The 22132-nt window shown below is 34.0% G+C and overlaps 2 protein-coding genes across 2 annotated transcripts; one reads left to right on the top strand and one right to left on the bottom strand.

Moving 5' to 3' along the window:
- Window positions 1-3874: 3874 nt before the first annotated feature.
- On the bottom strand, window positions 3875-14356 carry LOC110466589 (uncharacterized protein C6orf62 homolog). The gene is made up of 7 exons (XM_021523177.1): window positions 13547-14356; window positions 11609-11695; window positions 11173-11262; window positions 10592-10714; window positions 9775-9909; window positions 8279-8338; window positions 3875-7748 (listed from the first exon to the last, which is right to left on the bottom strand). The coding sequence occupies exons 1-7, from the start codon at window positions 13673-13675 to the stop codon at window positions 7662-7664; spliced, it is 711 nt and encodes a 236-aa protein (XP_021378852.1). The 5' UTR covers window positions 13676-14356; the 3' UTR covers window positions 3875-7661.
- Window positions 14357-14514: 158 nt separating this feature from the next.
- On the top strand, window positions 14515-20911 carry LOC110466591 (UPF0587 protein C1orf123 homolog). Its single transcript, XM_021523178.1, has 7 exons — window positions 14515-14615; window positions 15731-15814; window positions 15993-16049; window positions 17480-17561; window positions 18090-18199; window positions 19236-19301; window positions 20365-20911. The coding sequence occupies exons 1-7, from the start codon at window positions 14610-14612 to the stop codon at window positions 20446-20448; spliced, it is 489 nt and encodes a 162-aa protein (XP_021378853.1). The 5' UTR covers window positions 14515-14609; the 3' UTR covers window positions 20449-20911.
- The last annotated feature ends 1221 nt before the right edge of the window (window positions 20912-22132 follow it).

Here is a 22132-nt window from a genome sequence, read left to right as displayed (position 1 = left end):
GAGTAATTATTAACGGATTAACTTCAAACTTCACAACAAGGTTAATTACAAAGAAACCTCGGACAAGTTCGATAACCGCCATTATCCGACCGTAATTATTGGAGTTATTCCCCTTGGTTTCATTAATGCGATGCATGCGTTCGATGATGTTGTATTGCACTCATTGATCTACCAGTTATGTTGAATGATTTCTCTTTTAATATCAATTACTCACAAATACTTCATACATTCAATGTGTGACGGGCGTATTATATACCGCTTGCGGTAACCTTGTTAAATTTTAGTATTAGTTGGTTAAACTTATGGATCAAACTTGTCTCTATAAATAGGTGCCATATTTTAAAAGAGAGAATCACTGCTAAACCAAGCTGTTCATTAATGTTCCACTATGATGTTCAAACAGCGGTGTGGATGGTATTCCGTCTTTTCGTATTGCAGAGTTATCTGCTCTTGTGAGCAGGTATTGATTGTTGTCATTTGTTTGTGAGAGTAACGTCATACATTTTGGAGAAAATGACGTAATTTGTTCACACAAACTTATGAGGTAACAATCAATACCTGCTCACAAGAGCAGATAACTCTGCAATACGAAAAGAGGGAATATTTTGAGTGAAAATGCATTATAAATCATTATTTTCAAAAGATGTTTTAAAGGCATTATTTATTTATGTATTTATTCAATTAGAATGATGGAAATGCACATTTTATGAAATGCATTTTCTGCAATTTCATGAGAATATTGATTTACTGGTAGTTGTTTTTTTCAAATTTATGAGTTTGTTTATTTTTGAAATAAAATGCTGCCTTAAACCAACAAAAAGATCTTGTGCTTAATGTAGATCGCAAAAAATAAGAGCTGTTGGAGAAAAGCATTGCTTGCATATTTGCAATATATGTTGTAAGATAGCAAATATCAATAGAAACACATGTACGGTAAAACCTTGATATAATGCCTGTCATTTCATTTGCCACCTTGCTTTAATACCGCCAATATATTTCAAGGTCATGTTTTTCTTAAGAAATCCTTTATACGTTTCCATCAGTTTATTGCCAAACCTCTTTATAATGCCAACATTTCTTTGAACAAATAGGTGCCATATTTTAAAAGACAGAGAATCACTGCTAAACCAAGCTGTTCATTAATGTTCCACTATGATGTTCAAACAGCGGTGTGGATGGTATTCCGTCTTTTCGTATTGCAGAGTTATCTGCTCTTGTGAGCAGGTATTGATTGTTGTCATTTGTTTGTGAGAGTAACGTCATACATTTTGGAGAAAATTACGTAATTTGTTCACACAAACTTATGACGTAACAATCAATACCTGCTCACAAGAGCAGATAACTCTGCAATACGAAAAGAGGGAATATTTTGAGTGAAAATGCATTATAAATCATTATTTTCAAAAGATGTTTTAAAGGCATTATTTATTTATGTATTTATTCAATTAGAATGATGGAAATGCACATTTTATGAAATGCATTTTCTGCAATTTCATGAGAATATTGATTTACTGGTAGTTGTTTTTTTCAAATTTATGAGTTTGTTTATTTTTGAAATAAAATGCTGCCTTAAACCAACAAAAAGATCTTGTGCTTTATGTGGATCGCAAAAAATAAGAGCTGTTGGAGAAAAGCATTGCTTGCATATTTGCAATATATCGGTGTTGTAAGATAGCAAATATCAATAGAAACACATGTACGGTAAAACCTTGATATAATGCCTGTCATTTCATTTGCCACCTTGCTTTAATACCGCCAATATATTTCAAGGTCATGTTTTTCTTAAGAAATCCTTTAAACGTTTCCCTCAGTTTATTGCCAAACCTCTTTATAATGCCAACATTTCTTTGAACAAATGGTGGCAATATAACAAGGTTTTGCTGTACCTTAATATGTTGTACATTACAAAGGAAGACAAGGTGAAATAGTCAACAATGTATTGATGATGGTGATCCACCATTGCACATAAAAACTTTAAGCAAGTCTAAATAAGCAGTTTTGCCCCCTAAAATATGAAAATATTGTTCAGCACATTGCTTACACTCTTTACATAAATACTTCAACCTTATAACAGTCAACAGCATCTAACATTTTTTCAACCTTAAGCTTGCTCAAAAAAACTTTAACCAAGTCCAATTAAGCTGTTTTTGGCCCTTACATATGAAAATATGGTTCAGCACATTGCTTACACTCATTATAAATGCCTCAACCTTATAAAAGACAAGTGTATTGAGAATGATGATCCGTCTCTGTCTGGAAAAACTTGCCTAATAACTTTTAACTTAAGTGAAGTGGGATGCTGATGCTGGGGTGACTACATTGGCCCCACTATTTTTACAAAATCAACATATTTGCGAATAATCTGAATTTGGTTCAAGAATTGTGCAACCTTTTGTTCTGATGTTAAAGAGGAGCTATAATATTACTTGTTCATAAAATTAGGGCAACACACATACCAAGGCTTACCTTCATGTAATCTTTCATTTTGAATTCAGTCAAGATGATTATATTCTTAGGAATACCTGTTATAACATTGAACTTTCATCTATCATATTCAAAAGGAGTCATTTGTTCTGTGAAGGTCAATTTTTAGAAACATTCACCTTTACCTTTGACAGATCTTGCCCAGAATATGATCCTTTCTCTTCACTAGTGTAGTGCAACCAACACAACCTGGGCCCCGTTTGTTTATGCAGCTCATTGGTTCGTTATTTTTAAAGGGAAGAATTCAGGGTAAAACCTGGGATCTATAGATGTTAATGCAGGCCTTTATAGTTTCTGCCACAGCTTGCCAGAAAACATCAAATCACTAGGTCCGCCCCTATTTCACAACAAGAGGCCCATGGGCCTTAACAGTCACCCGAGTCCTACAGTATTTATTTTTGTTGTTCAAATATGTACCAATTTGAGTAAAAAAATGTTAAGTATAATGTTAACTTAAGTTTGTCAGGACCATGAGGTGATCTTCCTAGACCGATATTCAGTTAGATCGGCCTATTAGAACTTTTTTTTTAAGTATGAAATAGGTATTTTCAAAATAGTGGCCATGGCAGCCAAATTGTATTTCTGATCGACCCGAAAAATAACAAAACTTTGTCAGGACCAGAGTCGATCATTCCTACAAAGTTTCAGTTTAATTGGCCCATTAGAACTTGACTTTAAGCTTGAAATAGTTTTTCAAAATGGCGGCCGTGTCGGCCATATTGGATTTCTGATAGACCTGCAAAATAACAACACTTTGTCAGGACCATGAGTCGATCATTCCTAACAAGTTTCAGTTCAATCGGCCCAGCAGAACTTGACCTTAAGTTTGAAATAGTTTTTCAAAATGGCGGCCGTGGCGGCCATATTGGATTTCTGATCGACGCGAAAAATAACAACACTTGGTCAGGGGTATGTCAGTAACCTTCCCATGAAATATTAATGAAATCCCTTTGCCGGTATTTCAGCTTAAGTTGAAAATGTAAAATGTTTACGGATGACGCACGACGGGTGAAGATGGATAGCTAAAGCTCAAGTGACCCAATTAAAAAACCCTGGTCCAATCGTTTGTGAACAGGATAAATTAAAGAAGGTCAATTCTGAGGTTTGTTCAATCATTTGTTTTGAGGTAAGGAAATGAACATGAAAATTCAACTTTTTGAAGGTGACCTTGGTGTTTGATGAGCCATGCCCAATATAAAATGTTTTTCCTGTCTCTAGGGTTACAAATATACAAAGTTTTTGTTTTGTGCAACCATTTACTCTAAAATTATCATCCGGTCAGGTAACTATTTCTGTGAAAATCTTTATTTAGCAAGTGGCCTTGACCTTTGAAAATAAAGAAGATTCTTATATCTTTATGAAGTTATACATTTAATACAAAAAAACATTATTCAATGTAATTGGTATTTTTTTTTATTTTCCAATTCGTTTCATAAAATAAACAATTTGACATGTTTAGGCAAAAGACATTCTCGCACACCTAACGGATATCATAATATTTTTACTTCTTAACTTTTTAGCCTTCAGCTTTTCAAAACATTTTTTCCAATGTAAGTTACATTCGCTCACTTGGGGTATCTAGATGTTACTGGAGGCAAAATTATTTCTTTTCACAGCAGCTTTAAAGCTCTTTCCAGTTATACCTTAAATACCAAACACCATCCTTGAAAAAAAAAGAACAATGCTAAATTATTGCCCAGAATTTTTATATTATCTATTACTATACTTATTTTCATGCACTTTTCATTCCGCGATAACACTGAATTTTGTCAATTTTTGTGAAAGTCAGATGGCACTAAATTCAAATGGAAAGAAATTTCCTGAAAAATGCAATTCTTCTATAAGCTCACAACCAGATTTTCAGGAGGCATCCAACAAAGTTTGGTTGAATGACTGCACTTCAAGTTCATCATGTACACCAAAAAAAGGATGCACTTAGAAAATAATATCTAAATAAATATATATGGAAATTTAATAAGCCTTATAGCACTCCGGTACAAAAACAATATTTTATAGAGATGATGTTGATACTATAGAAGCTATAAGAAGCCACATACTAATTAAAAGCATTGTATCCTTGAGTTTAAGAAAAGGGTAAATTTATTTTCATGGCTACAAGTATTCTCTTTAATGGCAGGTAAAATTTGAAGAAAATGTTCTGAAAATGTTTCCTTTAAATTTAGGAAGGTTACAAATATTTCTGTAAAGGATGATGCATACGTAAATATTAAAGGACATACATTTTTTTAAAGATTTGAAATTTGTTTACTATCATTTATCATAATAACCAATGAAATATTTTTAACATAAAAAAACTCAATGACAGAACAAATTTATCAAACAGGGTCATGATCCTAAGCAATTGCATCCACACACAGCTGACCCAACGGAGGTCTAGTAGAGCACACACATTCATCCAGCATCATTTCATGTGCCATCTCAAATGAAACCAATACATCTCACAAAGCTTAATGTAATTAATAAAAACAAGATATAAAACAAAACAAAATCAAGAACAAATGAATGGGAAACCTAATCTTGAAAAACATATATGTTGTAGGTCTAAGTTTGACACAGGTTTAGGAATACCATGTGTAGTCAATACAAAAACGAGTGTTCTATTATAAACTTTGTGCCCCGTTTGTAAGGACGATCAAATAATACACATTAAGCAGTATACCATCACATCAATTAAAACACAAAATAAATACTTCAACTTGGCTGAAATATGTTGAAGATATTAATTCTTAATTTGTTTATCAGGATTACTAACAGCCAAAGGCTGCGAGTACCAATGGTAACTTTCTTTTGGAACTGCACCAGACACTACATGCCATATTCTAATTTCCTTTGTTAGGTATATATCATTCCTTTAGGAATTTCTTTCTGAATCTTGAATCAGTTAATGCACCGGTAACATTTTGGATACACTAGTATTATTTTTAATGACAAGAACATTGGTTTTCAAAATTAAACAAGAGACCTATAGGGCTTGCTGCACTCACCAGGGGCCTGTTCGTTTATGTGGAACAAACAGTTTGTCCGTTTTTAAATGTAACAATTTCAGGTATAAATCCTAGCGGACCTGCTAATGTTTATGCAGGCCTTGCAAAGGCTTTGTCAAGGCTCGCCTGAAAGCAACTTCAAATTACTAGGTCCGACCTTATTCAATAAACGAACAACTGTGGTCCAACCAGTTCAACTGTTTAAACGAAAACGGCCCTGGACTGTTACAAAATGTCTGACTTCGAATGTCTGAATGAAGCCGATGAATTTTTTAAAACATTTTAGACTCTGGTGACACTGGAAGTAAGTCAACGGAAGAAGATCTTGAAATGTTTGAACTTTGACTCTGATTAGTGCTCACCTTCAACGTTTCACCTACACACAATGCATTAGACAACGATTTGCACTATTGTGTTACATTACAGATAACATACCCTAGAATCATAGCTCTATAGTTTGGTTCTTAATATGACGTTTCAAGTTTTATCAAATTGACCTGGTGACTTTGAAAGTAGATCTACGTCTCCGATTTGAGTAAATTTTATAGCACTTCATCATAGGTACATGTACCTACAGGCCAATTATCAGGACACTTGGTCATTCAGTTTTCTAGAAGAGCTTGTTAAAAGAAAAAAGTTGATGGACATTTCATTATTACATAACCTCTTTGGCACTTTGTGCCGGGTAAGCTTAACCCCAAGTTACACAAGGCATTGTGTAACTGGTACATGAATCATTAAATAGGATAAGCATCCCCATGTGTTACAGCAGAACATTGCTAATATGGTTTTTGATAACTGTGACAGCTTGATTTTCTACTGTCTCAAGGACTTGGGTCATTATGGGTCATTTTTGGCCTCATAAAAGTACAAATTTCAACTTTAATTTATTAATAACAATTTTTGTTATGCACATCATATTGGATACTTGGGGCTATCTTTCTTGGAGCAGAAATTTTCCAATGCCTATGCATACATGCCCTACCAAAGCAACAAAATTGCATTGCTATGCAGAAATAGTCAAAATATAGTGTTTTTTTGGACAGTTAGCTTGCAGAAATAAAAGCCTCTACATGTGACAAACAAAACTTTTCTAATGTTTAAACATGCCATTTGTTTGGTGCATCCTGAGGCTTTCAAAAAGGAAAATAGCGCACAACAGATGATATCTACACATTTTATGTCTCTCTTTGTAATGCCATATCTTCTAAATCAGTTGTTGAATGAATTCGAAATTTCACATTTATTCCAGATTCCGAAATGACCTTTAACACCCCTAGACCTTCCAAGTTAACAAATAACAATTATTCCTGCCTCAATGATTGGTTAAGATTTTATCTATGAGATTAAATGGAAAAAACAAAGCGGCTGACAAGGTACAATTATCCCATAATGTTAGAAATAAAAAAGAATATCAGTACATAGTTTCTGGAAATATCAAAATGATAGCCAAGTTAACTGAAAGTGTCTGCTTGACAAACAAATACATTTTACATCATAACATGAATATATATAAAATTCATTGAAAACAAAAAAATGCCATTTTTTATTCATAGTTTGATGCTTATCTGAAAAATCTGCAGTAAAATACTTTTATGGCAGTTAAAACTTAGTTTAGATTTTCCCAATGTACCTAACTTTCATGACTAGCAAAAGGAAACAAATTGTTCAAGCTAATCTGAAAATAATCCAGTTTATCTATGACTATATAACTATGAAGCAGAATCCTTCACAGATTTTTACTACATTTTTAACAAATATGAAATTTAAATTAAATGCAGGAATGTGAAAAAACTATTACAAAAGCCAAATGAAAAAGTTTCAAGAGATTACTGTTGATCTCTTTTAAAACAAGAAAGATTCAAGATCATGACTGCGCAGTAGAATTTATGGCATATAAAATGAGCAAACTCTGAACGGAATGAATATAGTATAATACACAAAATGGCTGCAAACACGAGAGGTTGAAAATAAAAGGTATGACAAAGGATAATGAACAACATACATAATTGGTATGTATTCTCTAAAAATTATTTACACTTTAGATTTGTTTTTTTTATCTCTAAAATAAAAAGCAGACATCGTTTAGTTTCTGGTGTTCAGAAGAGTTTGAGCGACTATACAGAACGTGAGTTTCCCTATCCACCAGTGTTACCCTGGGACAGGGCCTGATCAGCCCTGGGGTTCTGACTGAGGCTCAGACATAAGGGGAGAAAGTAGCTCCTCGGCAGTGCCTGGGCCCCATGATGTCAACTGGTCCTGTCACAAAATAGAAACATGTTATCAATAACACTTAAATGTGTCATGCAACAGCAATTGGCACATATATATCTTCTCTCTGATTTAGCCGAACATTAAATAGCCATATCATGTTACAGATGGGGTAAACCAGCAACCAGATGAACATTTCAGGAGTGATCAATGAGCACCAGTCGACATGTATATCTGAACTATCAAAGAATCACACAGACATGTTGTTTTGCTTTTGTTGTATACTTTACAGGGCAAATCCTGGAATTCGAGACCATTTTCAACAAGTTTTAGTCAATTTCAAAATTAAGAGGGGCCATTCTATGCAAAATTTAAGAAGAAAATTGGAACATAAAGAGGCTCTTTTCAGTTCTGAGGGGTCAATGGCCCCATAACCTCCTCCATGCATTATAATTAATACAAAATAAAGTTCTTGTGATCATATCAGATGCATTGACTTCTCATAAGTAGTATTTAACACAAAACTGACTGACAAAAAAATGTCGAGAATTTAATGATGTCACATAGAACATACACACCTGGGGTAGGTACAAACATATGCTGGACAGCTTGAACACAATCACTTTGCTTTTGCTGGTCTGAAAAATAAACAAAATATCTATCATACTTGACACATGTATTTTTATTAAAAAAACAGCAACAACATCAACATATAGACAGTTGTGAGGAAATTTTCATTCATATATAACTGCTGATTTACCTTCCATCAATCAACAGTTTTATCAATACTTTTTTAACTACAGAAAACAATACAGTTTAATAGCAGACTTCTTTCTAAAGTTTCTTCACCCGATTCAAAATCTGCTTCTTCTGAAAGACTCTTGGAAGATCCAAGTCTTTCATGATTGTTGTGAGGGCATTAAACAAACAACCAAATGGTTTAAGTGTGCAGAGTTATGTTTTTGTCATTAAGGATCCCTGTTCCACAGAACTGTGTTTTTACTTGCATGTATATAGACAGTAACCTCCCCTTAATTTCATTTTGGATATAACTTGAACACAGTTGGGCCAGGACATGGTTGATTATATTTTGTTTATTGCATATATATTATTTTTCATACAAAGTCCTGCAAGCTATGGTTTCATTTCAGAAATGATTTATCAATGGTATAGTCTTACAAGAAAAAAACAGTTTCCTAGGCATAGTAAGAGGATGGTTATATTTCAGAAATGATTTATTAATGGTATAGTCTTACCAGAAAAAAACAGTTTCCTAGGCATAGTTAGAGCATGGTTTCATTTCAGAAATGATTTACCAATGGTTTAGACTTACCAGAAGAAAACAGTTTCCTAGGCATAGTTAGAGCATGGTTTCATTTCAGAAATGATTTATCAATGGTTTAGTCTTGCCAGAAGAAAACAGTTTCCTAGACTTAGAGTTTTGGCATTGATACTAGGATCCTTCAACAAGGTGAGCCTCAATGACATATAATAGTTCTGGCAATTATTATATACAACATTATTTACACACCAGGAGAAAATTACTGAAAATATGCTACAATATGACAGACTATGTATTTTTAAAGCCATCAATTCTCTGTAAAGCTTTAACTAGAAATGTAAGACATGATTTTAGTACAGCCACACAAACACTACCATCATTATTTGGCCAATTTCTATAATAACAGTGGCCTTGGCCTTTACACTCTTAAATATGAACTTGTTTATGAGATATTCTTATGCTTGGCCTTTGCACAAAGTTTTATCAAAATTAGTTAAGAAATATTTTAAGTATGACAGATATGGATAACATGTTATGACCCCACCCTTGCATAGCATGACGGAGGCATAAAAACAAGAATTCAAACTTTGTTGTCCTCAGTAAAGCAAGCGAGAGCTAATTCATTTCAACACCTTTTACTGAATAAATCAAAAGGATAAGACAGCATGGAAAGTAGGTTAAGTCTTCTAATAAAGAAAACATTGTTTCACAGAATGTGATATGAACAAGATTGTTACTACCGGGTAGGTAGGTATATAACGTCCCACACAATATGTAAAGAATGACTATTACCTGTAGTTGGTTTTTGTCAATGAAGAGAAACATGGACTGAGCTGGGTTATTGATGATGAGGCCAGATCTTTCTTTCTTGGTCAACAGTCGCATCAGTTGTTTCTCATAGTCAGCATGGTCAAATCTAAACTCGGCCTTTTTAAAACAATGAACACAGGTAAAAAGTCTAATATATACTGAATACTAGCACTGTATGTCACAAACTAATGACCCTGCACCCCTTTAAGAACTAATCATATGCTGTACTGGACTTACACCATTTGTAAAAGGCACCATATTCACATTATGTCGTATAATACCAAAAGTTTTAAAGAAATCAGTTTCTCTCATTTCTGTGTGTGTAAGATAGAGCTGTTCAGGGTTAGAAAGGAGTGGAAGAAATTTCTATCTAACACCCCATTTCACGTGATGTGACGTCACAATAACGTGATGTCACAAATTTTGGAAATCTCCAGTGCGGAAAAGGCGATGTGATGTCGGAAATCAAATCCTTTTACAATATATTTACCGTATACATTACAGAGATGTGATTAATTTTTCTGCACAAACTCTGTTTGCAAATAGGGGGTATGCTTAATCTGACCGACAGATTCGTTTTCGTCTAAAAAGCTTAGGAGTCCAAACGTATTTTCATGGTTTCTTACCTTATTCTGGTAGCTGGAATGAGGGCTTAAAGTCTATTTGGGTTATTAGAGGAACCTCCTACTACTAAATTATAAAATGCATATATGCATTAATGCAATTAAATAGTTATGAAGCAGAAGGTTTTAAATTACAGTATCTTTTACTATTGATAAAGTAGCACCTACAGTATTACCTGGATAGGTTTGAAGGGACTTTCATCCCCTTTCCATTTGGAGAACAGCATACATTCTATCTTGTCTATGTCACTGCGAGGCCAAAGAAAGAAGTCCATCTCTGTAGTACATCCCAACACATCCTGAAATACAAGTTTAAAGGACCTAAACACATAGTTTATTTAGACTTGGGCTGTAGTAGGTATTTTTCTTATTCAAAGTTTTTTTTACTGCACATGCAGAAGTATTTTACATAGTAAATTTTTTAAAGTATTCAGCATTGATTAAATGTAAGAAACATGTGAGCATATTTTTTCTTAAGAAAACTCCCTGATGTAATTAAATTTCAATATTTTTCATCAAATCTAATTTGTCACAACTTCAGGTCCTTAAATTAAACTATGTTACGGGGATCAAGATATGATGATATTGGGAGTTAAATGTGAATATTAATTAAATCACCAATTTTACTTGTTTTGCAAGACAAATAAATAAGATTTTACTTTACCTTATCTACTTAACAATTTGTAGGCCCTGACCTGTATTTTCTTGCTCATTACCATAATTTGTGTTGGAGTCAATTCATGATATCAAGTCTTACCCTCCTCATGGACTGCCATCTTGGTGCATGTAATTGTACGACATCTTTTTCTAAAAGCTCCTTTGAACTTTCGTACGTGTAGGCTTCTTCCTGAAATGTGAAGAAAATGTTGACATAATTCAGTTCTTGTGAAATGTAATTTGAAAAAAAATATATCTTCTTGTTATCCTATTTATTAATGTAATTAATTTATAATAGAAAATCTGGGAGATACTGAATTGTACTTAATACATAAAAGGTAATCACAAAATATATGTTTCTTTAGAACCGAATAAAGATGTGGTATAGTTTGTTATTACATGTATTGATATAATTCTTTAAAACCACACTACAACACCATACACAAAAAACGCTTTTCATGCTAATAATAGTCCTTCACCAATTACTTGGAAAAGCCGACCCTTGTATAATGTCTTTACCTCTGACCCGTCCTTACCTTCACCCCTTTTAGAATACTATCTTCATAGTTATTTGTCATAACTGGTACCACTTCAGCAACTTCGAACAAGGCACAATTCTTTTTCTGAGGAAAAAAGAAACACAATTACATAATTGAAAAGAAAGAAAAAAATAATTAATGAAAGACCTGGCCCGGGATCAAGGAACAATCTTAATAGACTTATGTTTTTGCTTGGCCAATCTACATATGTATGACGTCACTTTTCATGACATTATTTGTAATTGGTAAAGTCAAAACTAAACAAATTTAGATTTAAGATTGTTTCAGGATACTGAGGCCATTTACCTTTTTGATTCTTCACCTTATAACATGTAATAGCTTAAAAAAATAAATATTGGAACATTTTTTCCCCATAGGGAACTGCTATGTAAGTTGTGTTGTATGTGTATGATCAGGGTCTCTTTAACACAGAAACAAGAATTCTCTGGGACTATCACTTTTAATGGTGTAGCATTACAGAACTTGTTCTTTGAAGTAGAAAAGTGTAAGTCATGTTATTGTATAGTAGAAATCTTTTAAAATTAACTCCAGCATATATAGCTGTTTCATCTCACACTGAGACAAAGCCCAGATGCAGGACTTCAACAAATATTTAATCGCTTTTAATTAATAAACCTATCATTATAACAAGCCATGTTAACATATTACATGTACATGTACATAACACGAATGGTAGATATTTCTTAAACAAAACCTCAAATCAACCCATGACTAGCTGGATATAGGATTCATCAAAACTTCACCCAAGAAGAATTTTATTAAAATTTCATTCCATTAATGAGTACATGACTCTTCTGATTGTTATGTGATATTCTACAATATGTTTTTTTCATTTAGTAAACTAGCCTGCTTTTCGTTATTGCTTTCCAATTGACTGGACCAGCTAGAGCTCAAAGTGTTTGTTTATGTAGTGGGGATGTTCCTACTGGTCTGATGCTGTTTGCTACCCATGGATAAATAAATATGTTCAACCTAATTATAACCCCTGAATGTTACCCTGTAAAACAACAGTTGATCCAATTCACCTTAATATTGATTGATACTCAGCTTTCCAAGTGAGACATCTAGTCTTTTAAAATGTTCGACAGAATACAACAGACCAGAAAAGACATTCAAAAACTTTCTGTTTGGAAAATAATTCATTATCAAATCTTGACATAAATGTTAATTTTGAAGGTGTGTGTACATGTTCTGTATAACATATAAATTCAACAAAGTGAAACTTATGACAAATAGGGACATGACAGAATGATCAGAGTGTTAAAAGTAATTCTACCAGGGTTTTCATCAAGAACTGGCAGCAGGCCAAAATGACTGGTTCTGTTCTGTTTTTGGCTGCTGCTAGTTGTTCTAACCTTGCCTATAACCCCTGCCTATTGTAATTGATATCCCTATAATTAAATTATCAACCAATTACATGACTGAAGTTAAAATTCACCTGCAGATTAAGAACAAAGATATAGGAATTGCAAGAGCTCATTGTGAATTGGCTATAAAGAGAATCTCAAGTCTTAACACTGAACGGGATGGGAAAAAATCAAACAGGACTGCTGACCAGGATTTGAACGAACAACTGGCTTGTAACTGTCAATGTACTGTATACACACTGACAGTATATGTTCATTATCATGATCAGTGATTTTTCTACCTGTTTTCAACAGGGCCCAAAATTCATCGAAAAAACAACAACATAGATGCTATCATCCCAGTTAGAATTCTCATCCTTTCAGTTGGTCTTGTTTGAGAAGGCTAGCTTTTTTAGGTAGATGAGTTCTTTGTTCAAATACTGGTCATTTCTTACATATTTTTCCATTGCAATTTATTATCGTACATCAAAAACTGGTCATTTGAATTTTTGTCATTAGTTTTGAAGTATTCTTTTTTAAATCATTACAAAACCTTCACTAAAATCACCTTTTCCTTGAAATGAAAGGCAATATACATCTTGAAATCAAAATGGTCTGCCAAAGATTCCCTCTTCTTTCTCAATTGATGCCGCAAACGGCTAACAGCTAGATTTTTCCTGTTGTGTGGATCGCCCATGGTGAAATAAGTATTGTTGGACTTTAATCGCGTTCTTTCAAATTCACATTTTTCTGTGATTATGAACAGTTATTGATCCAGTACAAGAGTTTTTGTGCAAATTCTTCACTTTCTAAATATATCTTAACATCTGTTATGTTGGGGTTTTAATTGTATTCTGTATATTGTTGTAAATCAATCTATAGGAAACTATCGACCACATCTCTCCTTCAAGACTAGCAAGTCACTCGAAACATTTGCCACCTTGCAAATCACTATTATTTTAATTTTGGCGATAGTTAGCATTATCATCTCATTGGAGAAACCGACATCTTCCTTTGATTCTCGTAATTATCGAATACCTACATTACTCTCAAAAACAATCTATCTCAAGAAGCAATCTGGAGCTTGATTTGGTATCATAACTATACAAGGAAGTATGCAAATTATTCTCGACCAGTTATCACAGCATGATCCATTTCGGGCGTTCCAAGTGACATCGCGATTCGTTATGTGTACACTGAAGACAGAGGAGCAAATAGCTTTGTATGTCCATCATGAGTCAATAAAATATTTGGCGGAGCCATTTTTATTCTTCTTTCGCACAGCACTGCAGTAAAAGCACCAAGAACAAGCAGCAGCTTCCAAATGCATCTGTTGCACTAGCTTCAAAATGGCGACGATGATTTTCGGTTATGTTTCTTACCTCCAACACGAAAGAGCTCGGAAATATGACACGAGTTGTGGCATTTTGATAATCGAAAACTTATATAGAGACAGACGATTTTTTTGAACTTTATTCAATATCCATTTAACATTTTATTGTATTCTTAATATTCAATTATCACTGTCACACACCAATTTGAACCGTGAACCAAATCAACAACATTCAGAAGACATCAACAAAAAGGGGAATAACTCTAAATACATTTTGTGATTGAATGCAGCTCAAAGGATGGTGGTAAGCAAGTTCTGCATGTCATGCAATCTCTTGCATTATTACCATTTAGTTTGACAATCTTACTACAACTAAAATTACTAATTTAGTAGTATTGGAAGTAGTGAAAATAAATAGACGAAGTAAAATTATCTACCAGCATTAAAACTATCATACATTTGAATTTTTAGGGCTAATAACTTATCCAAATTTCAAAGATGCATTCCACATTTAACGTGGATTTGAGTTTGTTTGGCTGCCACCATGAACGTATAGTATACTTTTCTACCTTTCGTATTTTCTTCGTTATTTTTTATTGTACAATATATTTTGAAAACATGTAGATTTGTTTCATTTATGTACATGTCATAATTAGACCAGAGACGTGTATATTACAATGTATGTTATATATACTTCACCGATTAGACTGATGATAGATGTGCTGTATGTATTAGCACAACGTCGAGACAATTTTTACATACATGTATATTTCGCTGGCCTGGGCAGAGGATGCCGCGCGTGTGTGTAATTAGGCTTGATGATAAATATATACATGTCCAGTAGTAAAATAATCAACGTGTGTTTATTATCACCACTGTTTTCATAATATGAAATCTAGTTCTTTAGAAATACATACAAAATCATGTCAATTGTAAGATCCATTTACCTTATTTGTGCACAGGCGTTTGATGTTGTATCAATAAGATGTAACAGTCTAGATGAAAAAATACTCCCTTTTAAAACCTGTTGGTAGATGATAATTATATTTGTTGAAAAACTACACTGTATAGTTGTAATACCATGTTTCACCTACAATGAGCCCAGGGGCCAACATGTTGTCTGGCCATGCAGGTACTCGGTCTTCTCTGTCAATATTTATTATAGATATATTGACAGACAAAGCTAGCACTAGTGGTCTGGTTTGAAGTAGGTAGGTGGGCTTATTGCTGGACAATTAAATAGCATTTGTTGGTATTTCTGTTTAACTGCCATCAATATGTTTTATCAGGCATGGGCTTATACTGCCAAATAAGTAAGATAAATTTAAAATCTTAGATAATTTCATCAATTCTAACTGAAATGGAAACACAATTACTGTCATATGTACATTAATACTGACAAACTAATTTATTATACAGAAAATAGGTCTTCAGTTCAAGGCAGACTTGGAATTTTTGACAAACTTGAGACCAGATGGAGAAGATTTCAGATGGTACATCAGAGTAAGTAATCATGTTAAGGTTATTTTGTTTTATTTCTCTGTGTATCGACAACAAGAATGCATATGATATCAGGCAGTTTAAAAGTCATTTGAGTTTGAGAATACTTTGGATACAAATAAAAGAAAACAAATTATAAAATGTACAAAGTCATATAAGACATATCTGTTCTTTTCTCCAGCTGAAGTGCAGCAACTGCAGTGAAGAAACCAAAGAATTTCAGTATGTTACACTGATAGTAAGTATACAGTTCATAATGACAACCATCTTTTCCAAATGATAAAAGATGAAACTGCAAGTTAAAGTTTGTTGTCCAAATGATAACACTTGTAATACATACTCTGAGCTCAGCTGCTTACGAGCTTGGGTGATGATGCGTGCAGTATCCATGTTTATTTGTCCTTCTAGTCAATAGCAGCTTTTCTTTTAGTTTATAAATTCAACTGGATCACAAGCCATAGAATAATGATATATTACCCATGCCTTGTTGTAATAGAGGAATACCAGATCGGTTTAAATAACTTACCTTGAACTGCTTTCAAGTTTAGAGGGGACAAATGTGTTGAACAATTCAAACAACCTCTTCTAAAGAACCATAAGACCAAGACTCATGATGGGGACAAATACAATCAAGTATGTTCAAATAACTGACCATAATCCACTTTTAAGGTCACATGATAGACAACTTCAGATGACTTTTACATGTACATATATATGTGGATAACAGCCAGGGCAATTTGATTTGATCTGTTTTACTGCCGAATACAGGCTGTTTCCCCTAGCTAAAAATGCTGTATTTTCCCAAAATGATAAAAAAACTGAGGAATGTATTCCCAATTTCAATACAAAAATGCTACATTTTCCCAAATCATAAAGGAACAAAATGTTGTAAAATTTCGGTAACAAAAACACTGTCTTAGCTTTTTGGGTTACAGTCCTATTATGTTAGTTCATGTGAATGACCTTGACTTATGTTGAAGCTCAAAGGTGTCAAATGTTTTAAAATTTCAGACAACTTCTTCAAAACCATGAGGCCTTGAATCGAATCAGTTACTAGATATAGAATGGGAGATTTCACATTTGTATAAGTGAATGACTTTGACTGACTTTCAAGGTCTCATGGATCAGATAGGTTTTAAAGAAAAACTTTCAGAAGGAGGGCTAGAAATTGTTTTTAAGAAGCTCTATTTTACTAGTCCTTGCACAGTTTCCACTTACCCAATATCATTCAACATGATAAGTAATATGAAATTTTTACTAGTCAGTTGGGCTAGTAGTTTTTAGAACCAATAGTCCAGCTGGAGAATCTCAGACTATCAAGCTACCTTTATTGTCTAGCCCTTAGAAAATAGGTATACATTCTTTAACAATCTTTTTAGTTATTACAAATACAGTACAATTTTTCCCATATGGTGTTTGAAAAGCAGAATCAAAAGGTTTCACTAGACTAATATTTTTATGAATAGTCATTTTTATTTAATTGTATTGTTTGCTTTTGGCATTCTTTTTGAATTCATTATACATGTATACTGTCACTTTACTGTACTGATGACACGTTCCTTCGGTAACTGGAAATTCTGGTGAAATGTCAGGAGATTTTTGCTGGAATCTGAAGATTTGACAACTGGTTCATCATTACTTACTTACAGATTTGTTTTTACATTGCAGGACAGTGTGCCGTTGAAAGGTGGGCGAGGCTCAGCAAGTATGGTGATGAAATGTAAACTCTGTTCCAGAGAAAATTCTATTGGTAAACAAATGTTAATACTTTCTGATAGGATGCTGTGTATTAGTTTTATTTTAGTGAGATACATAGAGGTTCCTTAACAAGTGGTGGTTGGTTATCATGTTTATCTCACTCTAGTTTGTAAATTATATACATACATGAGGTTTACTGCGTGGCTTTTGCAATTTGAAAATCAAGTGCCGACAAACAGATAATCAACCATCATAGATTTGGGGGCCTTTTTTCTCCCACAACATTCAGATCTTGTATCTAGACAATAATTTTTCTCAGGGGAGTACATTATTCCTGTCTCCGATCTTGGAAACATGTACAATTGACGTTGGGTACAGTGTTGATCTGTTTTAACTTTAAAAAATACTGCTGAAATGTTTGGTCCCCGGAGCACCATATCATTACGGTACCAACAAAATCAGCTCTGATTTCCAGAGCACTATATGGCAAAGGTGAAACACAGTTTCAATAGTGCCTAGGATTCACACTAAAAACATCAGGTACAGGAGTAAATTTGAAGATATTTTATTTTTGTTTCAGACATAATGAAAGATTCCATGAAGCCTTATAATATTGATGATTCTGGAAAATTCAAAACAGTTGTTGAGTTTGATTGTCGGGGCATGGAACCTGTTGACTTTTCACCCAGAGTAAGTGCTGTATACAATGTAGTAGTTCCATCTACATGTTGATCTCAACACGTCTTCTCTTTTCTTTGAATAGAATGTTCAGTTTTGTGTCATGCCGAACCGCTTCATTTATACAAACTAACCGCCTTTTAAAGGTAACATTGCCGAGATAAATCCAGACAGACCTGCAAATGCTTATGCAGGCCTTGAAAGACTTTGTGAAGGCTTGCTAGAAACGAACATAAAAATCACTTTTATGAACAAACAACTCTGGTCCAGAAGTTGTGGTGGCCGCATGGTTATGGCGTCTGACCTTCTACGGTCACTAGCTTTCCACCACTGGGTTGCAGCTTTGAGGCCTATGTGGGGCAGTTGTTAAGTACTGATCTCATATCGACAGTTTTTTCCTGGTTCTCTGATTTTCCACCAAAACCTGGCGCATACTTAAATTATCTGATATCATAATTGTTTATAGGACATAAAACACAAGCAGTCTCTGGTCCATCCAGTTAAACATTTTGGAACGCTTAAAAGGTGTGCCATATGATCTCATGCAGTTGCTACTGTGTATTACAACTGACTATCAAGCACACCTCAAATTTTACAAATGAAGATAATTTCTGATAAAAATCTGGTTTTTCATGCAAAGTAAAATTCAGGATAAAGGTATAAGGAATCTTATCCCTTTCTAGCTAATATATATTAGTCCTTCTACTGGTATTAAGGTCTTGGCCTTGACTCAGCATAGTGGTAAATTGAGACTTTTTTCTTTACTTTTGACATCATTTTAACCTGCATATATTATGGGGACCCAGTCCATTTTAGAAGTTTTATTATAATTTGGAACACATGCGTCCCCCTGTTTGAACATTTCAGCATCCATACCTGCTTGCTTGTAAGATGCAAAATTATAGTTTTTCTTTCAAATCATCTTTGTTAAAAATAAAAATAACTGCTCCCCATGTTTCTGTGTAAAAGTATATTAAACAAGCATCCGGCAATGTGTGTTCACTTGTGTTGTGTGTATGATCACCAGGGATATTGGTTTCTGTTGTAGGTTGGGTTTATGGCTGAGGGAGCAGAAACAAGTACAAAGTTCCCTGAAGTGGAACTTACAGAAGGTGTAAGTACATGTGTTATTAGATAAAAGTAAAATCTTTTCTGAGTCTTGTAGCTAAACCTTACCCATTTTACCGTAGTGATAAAAAGACAGCTTACCAGGTAGTCATGAGTCTTGATGCCGGAGCTTCTCACCATTAAAAAGGTAAATCTGATTTTAGCGACCAGAACGTATTCATGTAGAAAAATTTACTTTTCTGAGATAAGTGATTGGAACTATCTCTGTATAAAAATAGTCTTTCTGAGCCTATAGTGGATGAAGATAATCTCTGTAAAAACCCCTGAGGCCAATGGATGAAACTTTTGGTTGAAGAGTAAAATATTTCTGAGGCAAGTGTGGCTATAGACATTACCTATATCTTTTACTGTAACATTATGCTATCATGAGCAGGATGCCTAACTCCCTATCTATTGATGAACTGAATATTATAAAAATTTACAAATGATTATCAATTATGGAGAAGATGGAGTGTCCAATGTTAAATGTGGAAATATGTATACTATTTTTAAAGTACACAAGCAGGTCAATTCTGTTGATTTTTTTTTTCTCCACTGTATTACTAATTATTCTTTATTTTATGCAGTGTGGAAATGCTCACGTTGTTAGAGTCATTGCCAATGCGAAAAAAATTCCCCACACCACATTCAGTTGAAAAACAGCCACAATGCAAATATTTCCAATTTTTTTTGGATTTGCTATAGGATAAAAACAGGTTAAAAGCAGTGAGTGAGTGTTAGTTCGATTATGTTATATGTGGTGCATGTCCTGAATTCTGCTAGTGTTTCTGATTGGATTATTGTTTTGGGTAAGAGGTTCCACTGTATTATGGTGTATAGAAAGAATGAGTGTCTGTATGTGTCTTTGGATGTGTAGGTATGTCTGTAACTAAGGTTGTGTCCTTGACGTGTTCTGGTGTCTGCCGGGATGAGATTGTTAGTGTGAATTGCTACTTGTTGGTGTATTATTTTGTAGAGAAGAATAATGCGTGTTCTTGTTCTGCGTGTGTGTAGTGTTGGCCACAGTATCTATTGGCCACTGTAAAGTTTATTTTCTCATCCTTTTCCAGGAGTGGTGCGACTATGACGAGAAACAAAGCGAAGCTGTTGGAGTGTATGACTTAAAACACAAGTTTGTCAAATGTCAACACTAACGTACACTAGCTTGATAACATAGAGGAGTCCAGTCAGTGAGGATTGATTCAGATATGTCAGAGAGAAGTAATTCTTGATACAGTATGATCTTGATATAACACTCCTCATCCATTTGCCACCTCTTTTAATTATCGTCAACATATTTGTAGGTTCCTTTTCCCATTTTCCAAAGAATTCCTTTATATGCTTGTTGCGAAACTGGGATTTGTTGACATTCTTTACAATGATAACATAATTTGCGCTTGTCTATATTATCTTAGAAAGAGAGTAATTCTTTGTCAATGTGCTATCAACAATACCTTTATAATTGTCAAGAAAGTCAGTTTATATGTTTTCACGAAGTCAGACGTCAAACTTTCACACAATCTACTGACAGTTAATGTCCTTATTTCGTCAGCTATAAATAGTATTGTACGTTAAAGATAACAGAGTCTTTGTAATTTGTACTGATTTTGTCCATAAGAAAGAAAAAACATCTGTAATTGTAAAATTGTACTTTGAGAATGTTTTGTTTTTTTGCGTTACCATTGTGGCACGCGCTATTCGATATATCAGTCGAGCTGGTAGAGAACCTGAGTGTACCAAGCGAGGTATTACTTTTGTGAAAGGAAGGGCATTTTTATAGTAACTTTTTAGCTAAGGCGTTAGCCGCCAGCTATTGGTATTACTTTAGTTAATGAGCTCAAGATATTCATAAATGTCATTTTCACACAGACGCCTCTAGCGGTAACCACTGGTACTAAATTGAATCATATAACGGACCTACTGTCTTTATTATGCGTAACTCAAATGCACTTGAATGGCTTGTAAATATCATTCCTTTCCTTTGTAGAACATATGATCTTATCACAGCGTCGTATTCTTATTAAAAATGCACCCTGTTTATCTCGATCGGGAACAGCCACTTGACTGAAGGTCATGCATGCTACACGCAACTTCCGGTTAAAATACTTTAGTTAATGAGCTCAGATATTCATAAACGAGACATAACGTCACCTATCAGTAATACTAAACAAACTGCAAATAAAATCCATTACCACGGACTCAAATTCACTCACAAGACATTGGATATAATCTTATTCTTAGTTAGAAATAAGTATCCTTCTATAAAATTCGTATTTACTCTTGGAACTGTCGCTGGATTAACCCTTTACACAGAAATATTGTCCTGTGATTGGCTAAAATTGGTGACTCTTGCATTTACGTCCCTGTTTACATTTATATATTGCGTGGTCAGAGCTATGAAGCAGTCCTGTTCCAACTAACTGAGGAAAATTAAAAGTGCTAATCTGTAATAATATATATGATTCACGCTTCATATGATTATAATGTTATCAAAATATTGCATATTCGTTCATCGTTGAAATAACGAATCCTTACTAAAAACTCTAAAAACAGAAACGATGGCCATGTTAGATCCTGCGTGGATGTTATCGCGATTACCCGTTTCCTTATATGGCCTTCACGGCCAAATATAGAATTACTACTGATGCCGTCATGTTTACTACAATTTCCATATTTGGTCATGACACCCATATTTAGACGTCTGACCTATATCGGAAGACAGACGAAATTTCCAACATGGCAGTCAATTAAGATTTCGCTTGCACTTGTTACGTAAACTTGATAATTTACGACATATAAGGCAGAGTATAACTTACAATTATGTAGGAGATCAACATA

This window comes from Mizuhopecten yessoensis, unplaced genomic scaffold (assembly GCF_002113885.1).
Source record: "Mizuhopecten yessoensis strain PY_sf001 unplaced genomic scaffold, ASM211388v2 scaffold11139, whole genome shotgun sequence".
In the NCBI taxonomy this organism is placed as follows: domain Eukaryota; kingdom Metazoa; phylum Mollusca; class Bivalvia; order Pectinida; family Pectinidae; genus Mizuhopecten; species Mizuhopecten yessoensis.
This window is presented reverse-complemented; position numbering and strand designations above follow the sequence as displayed.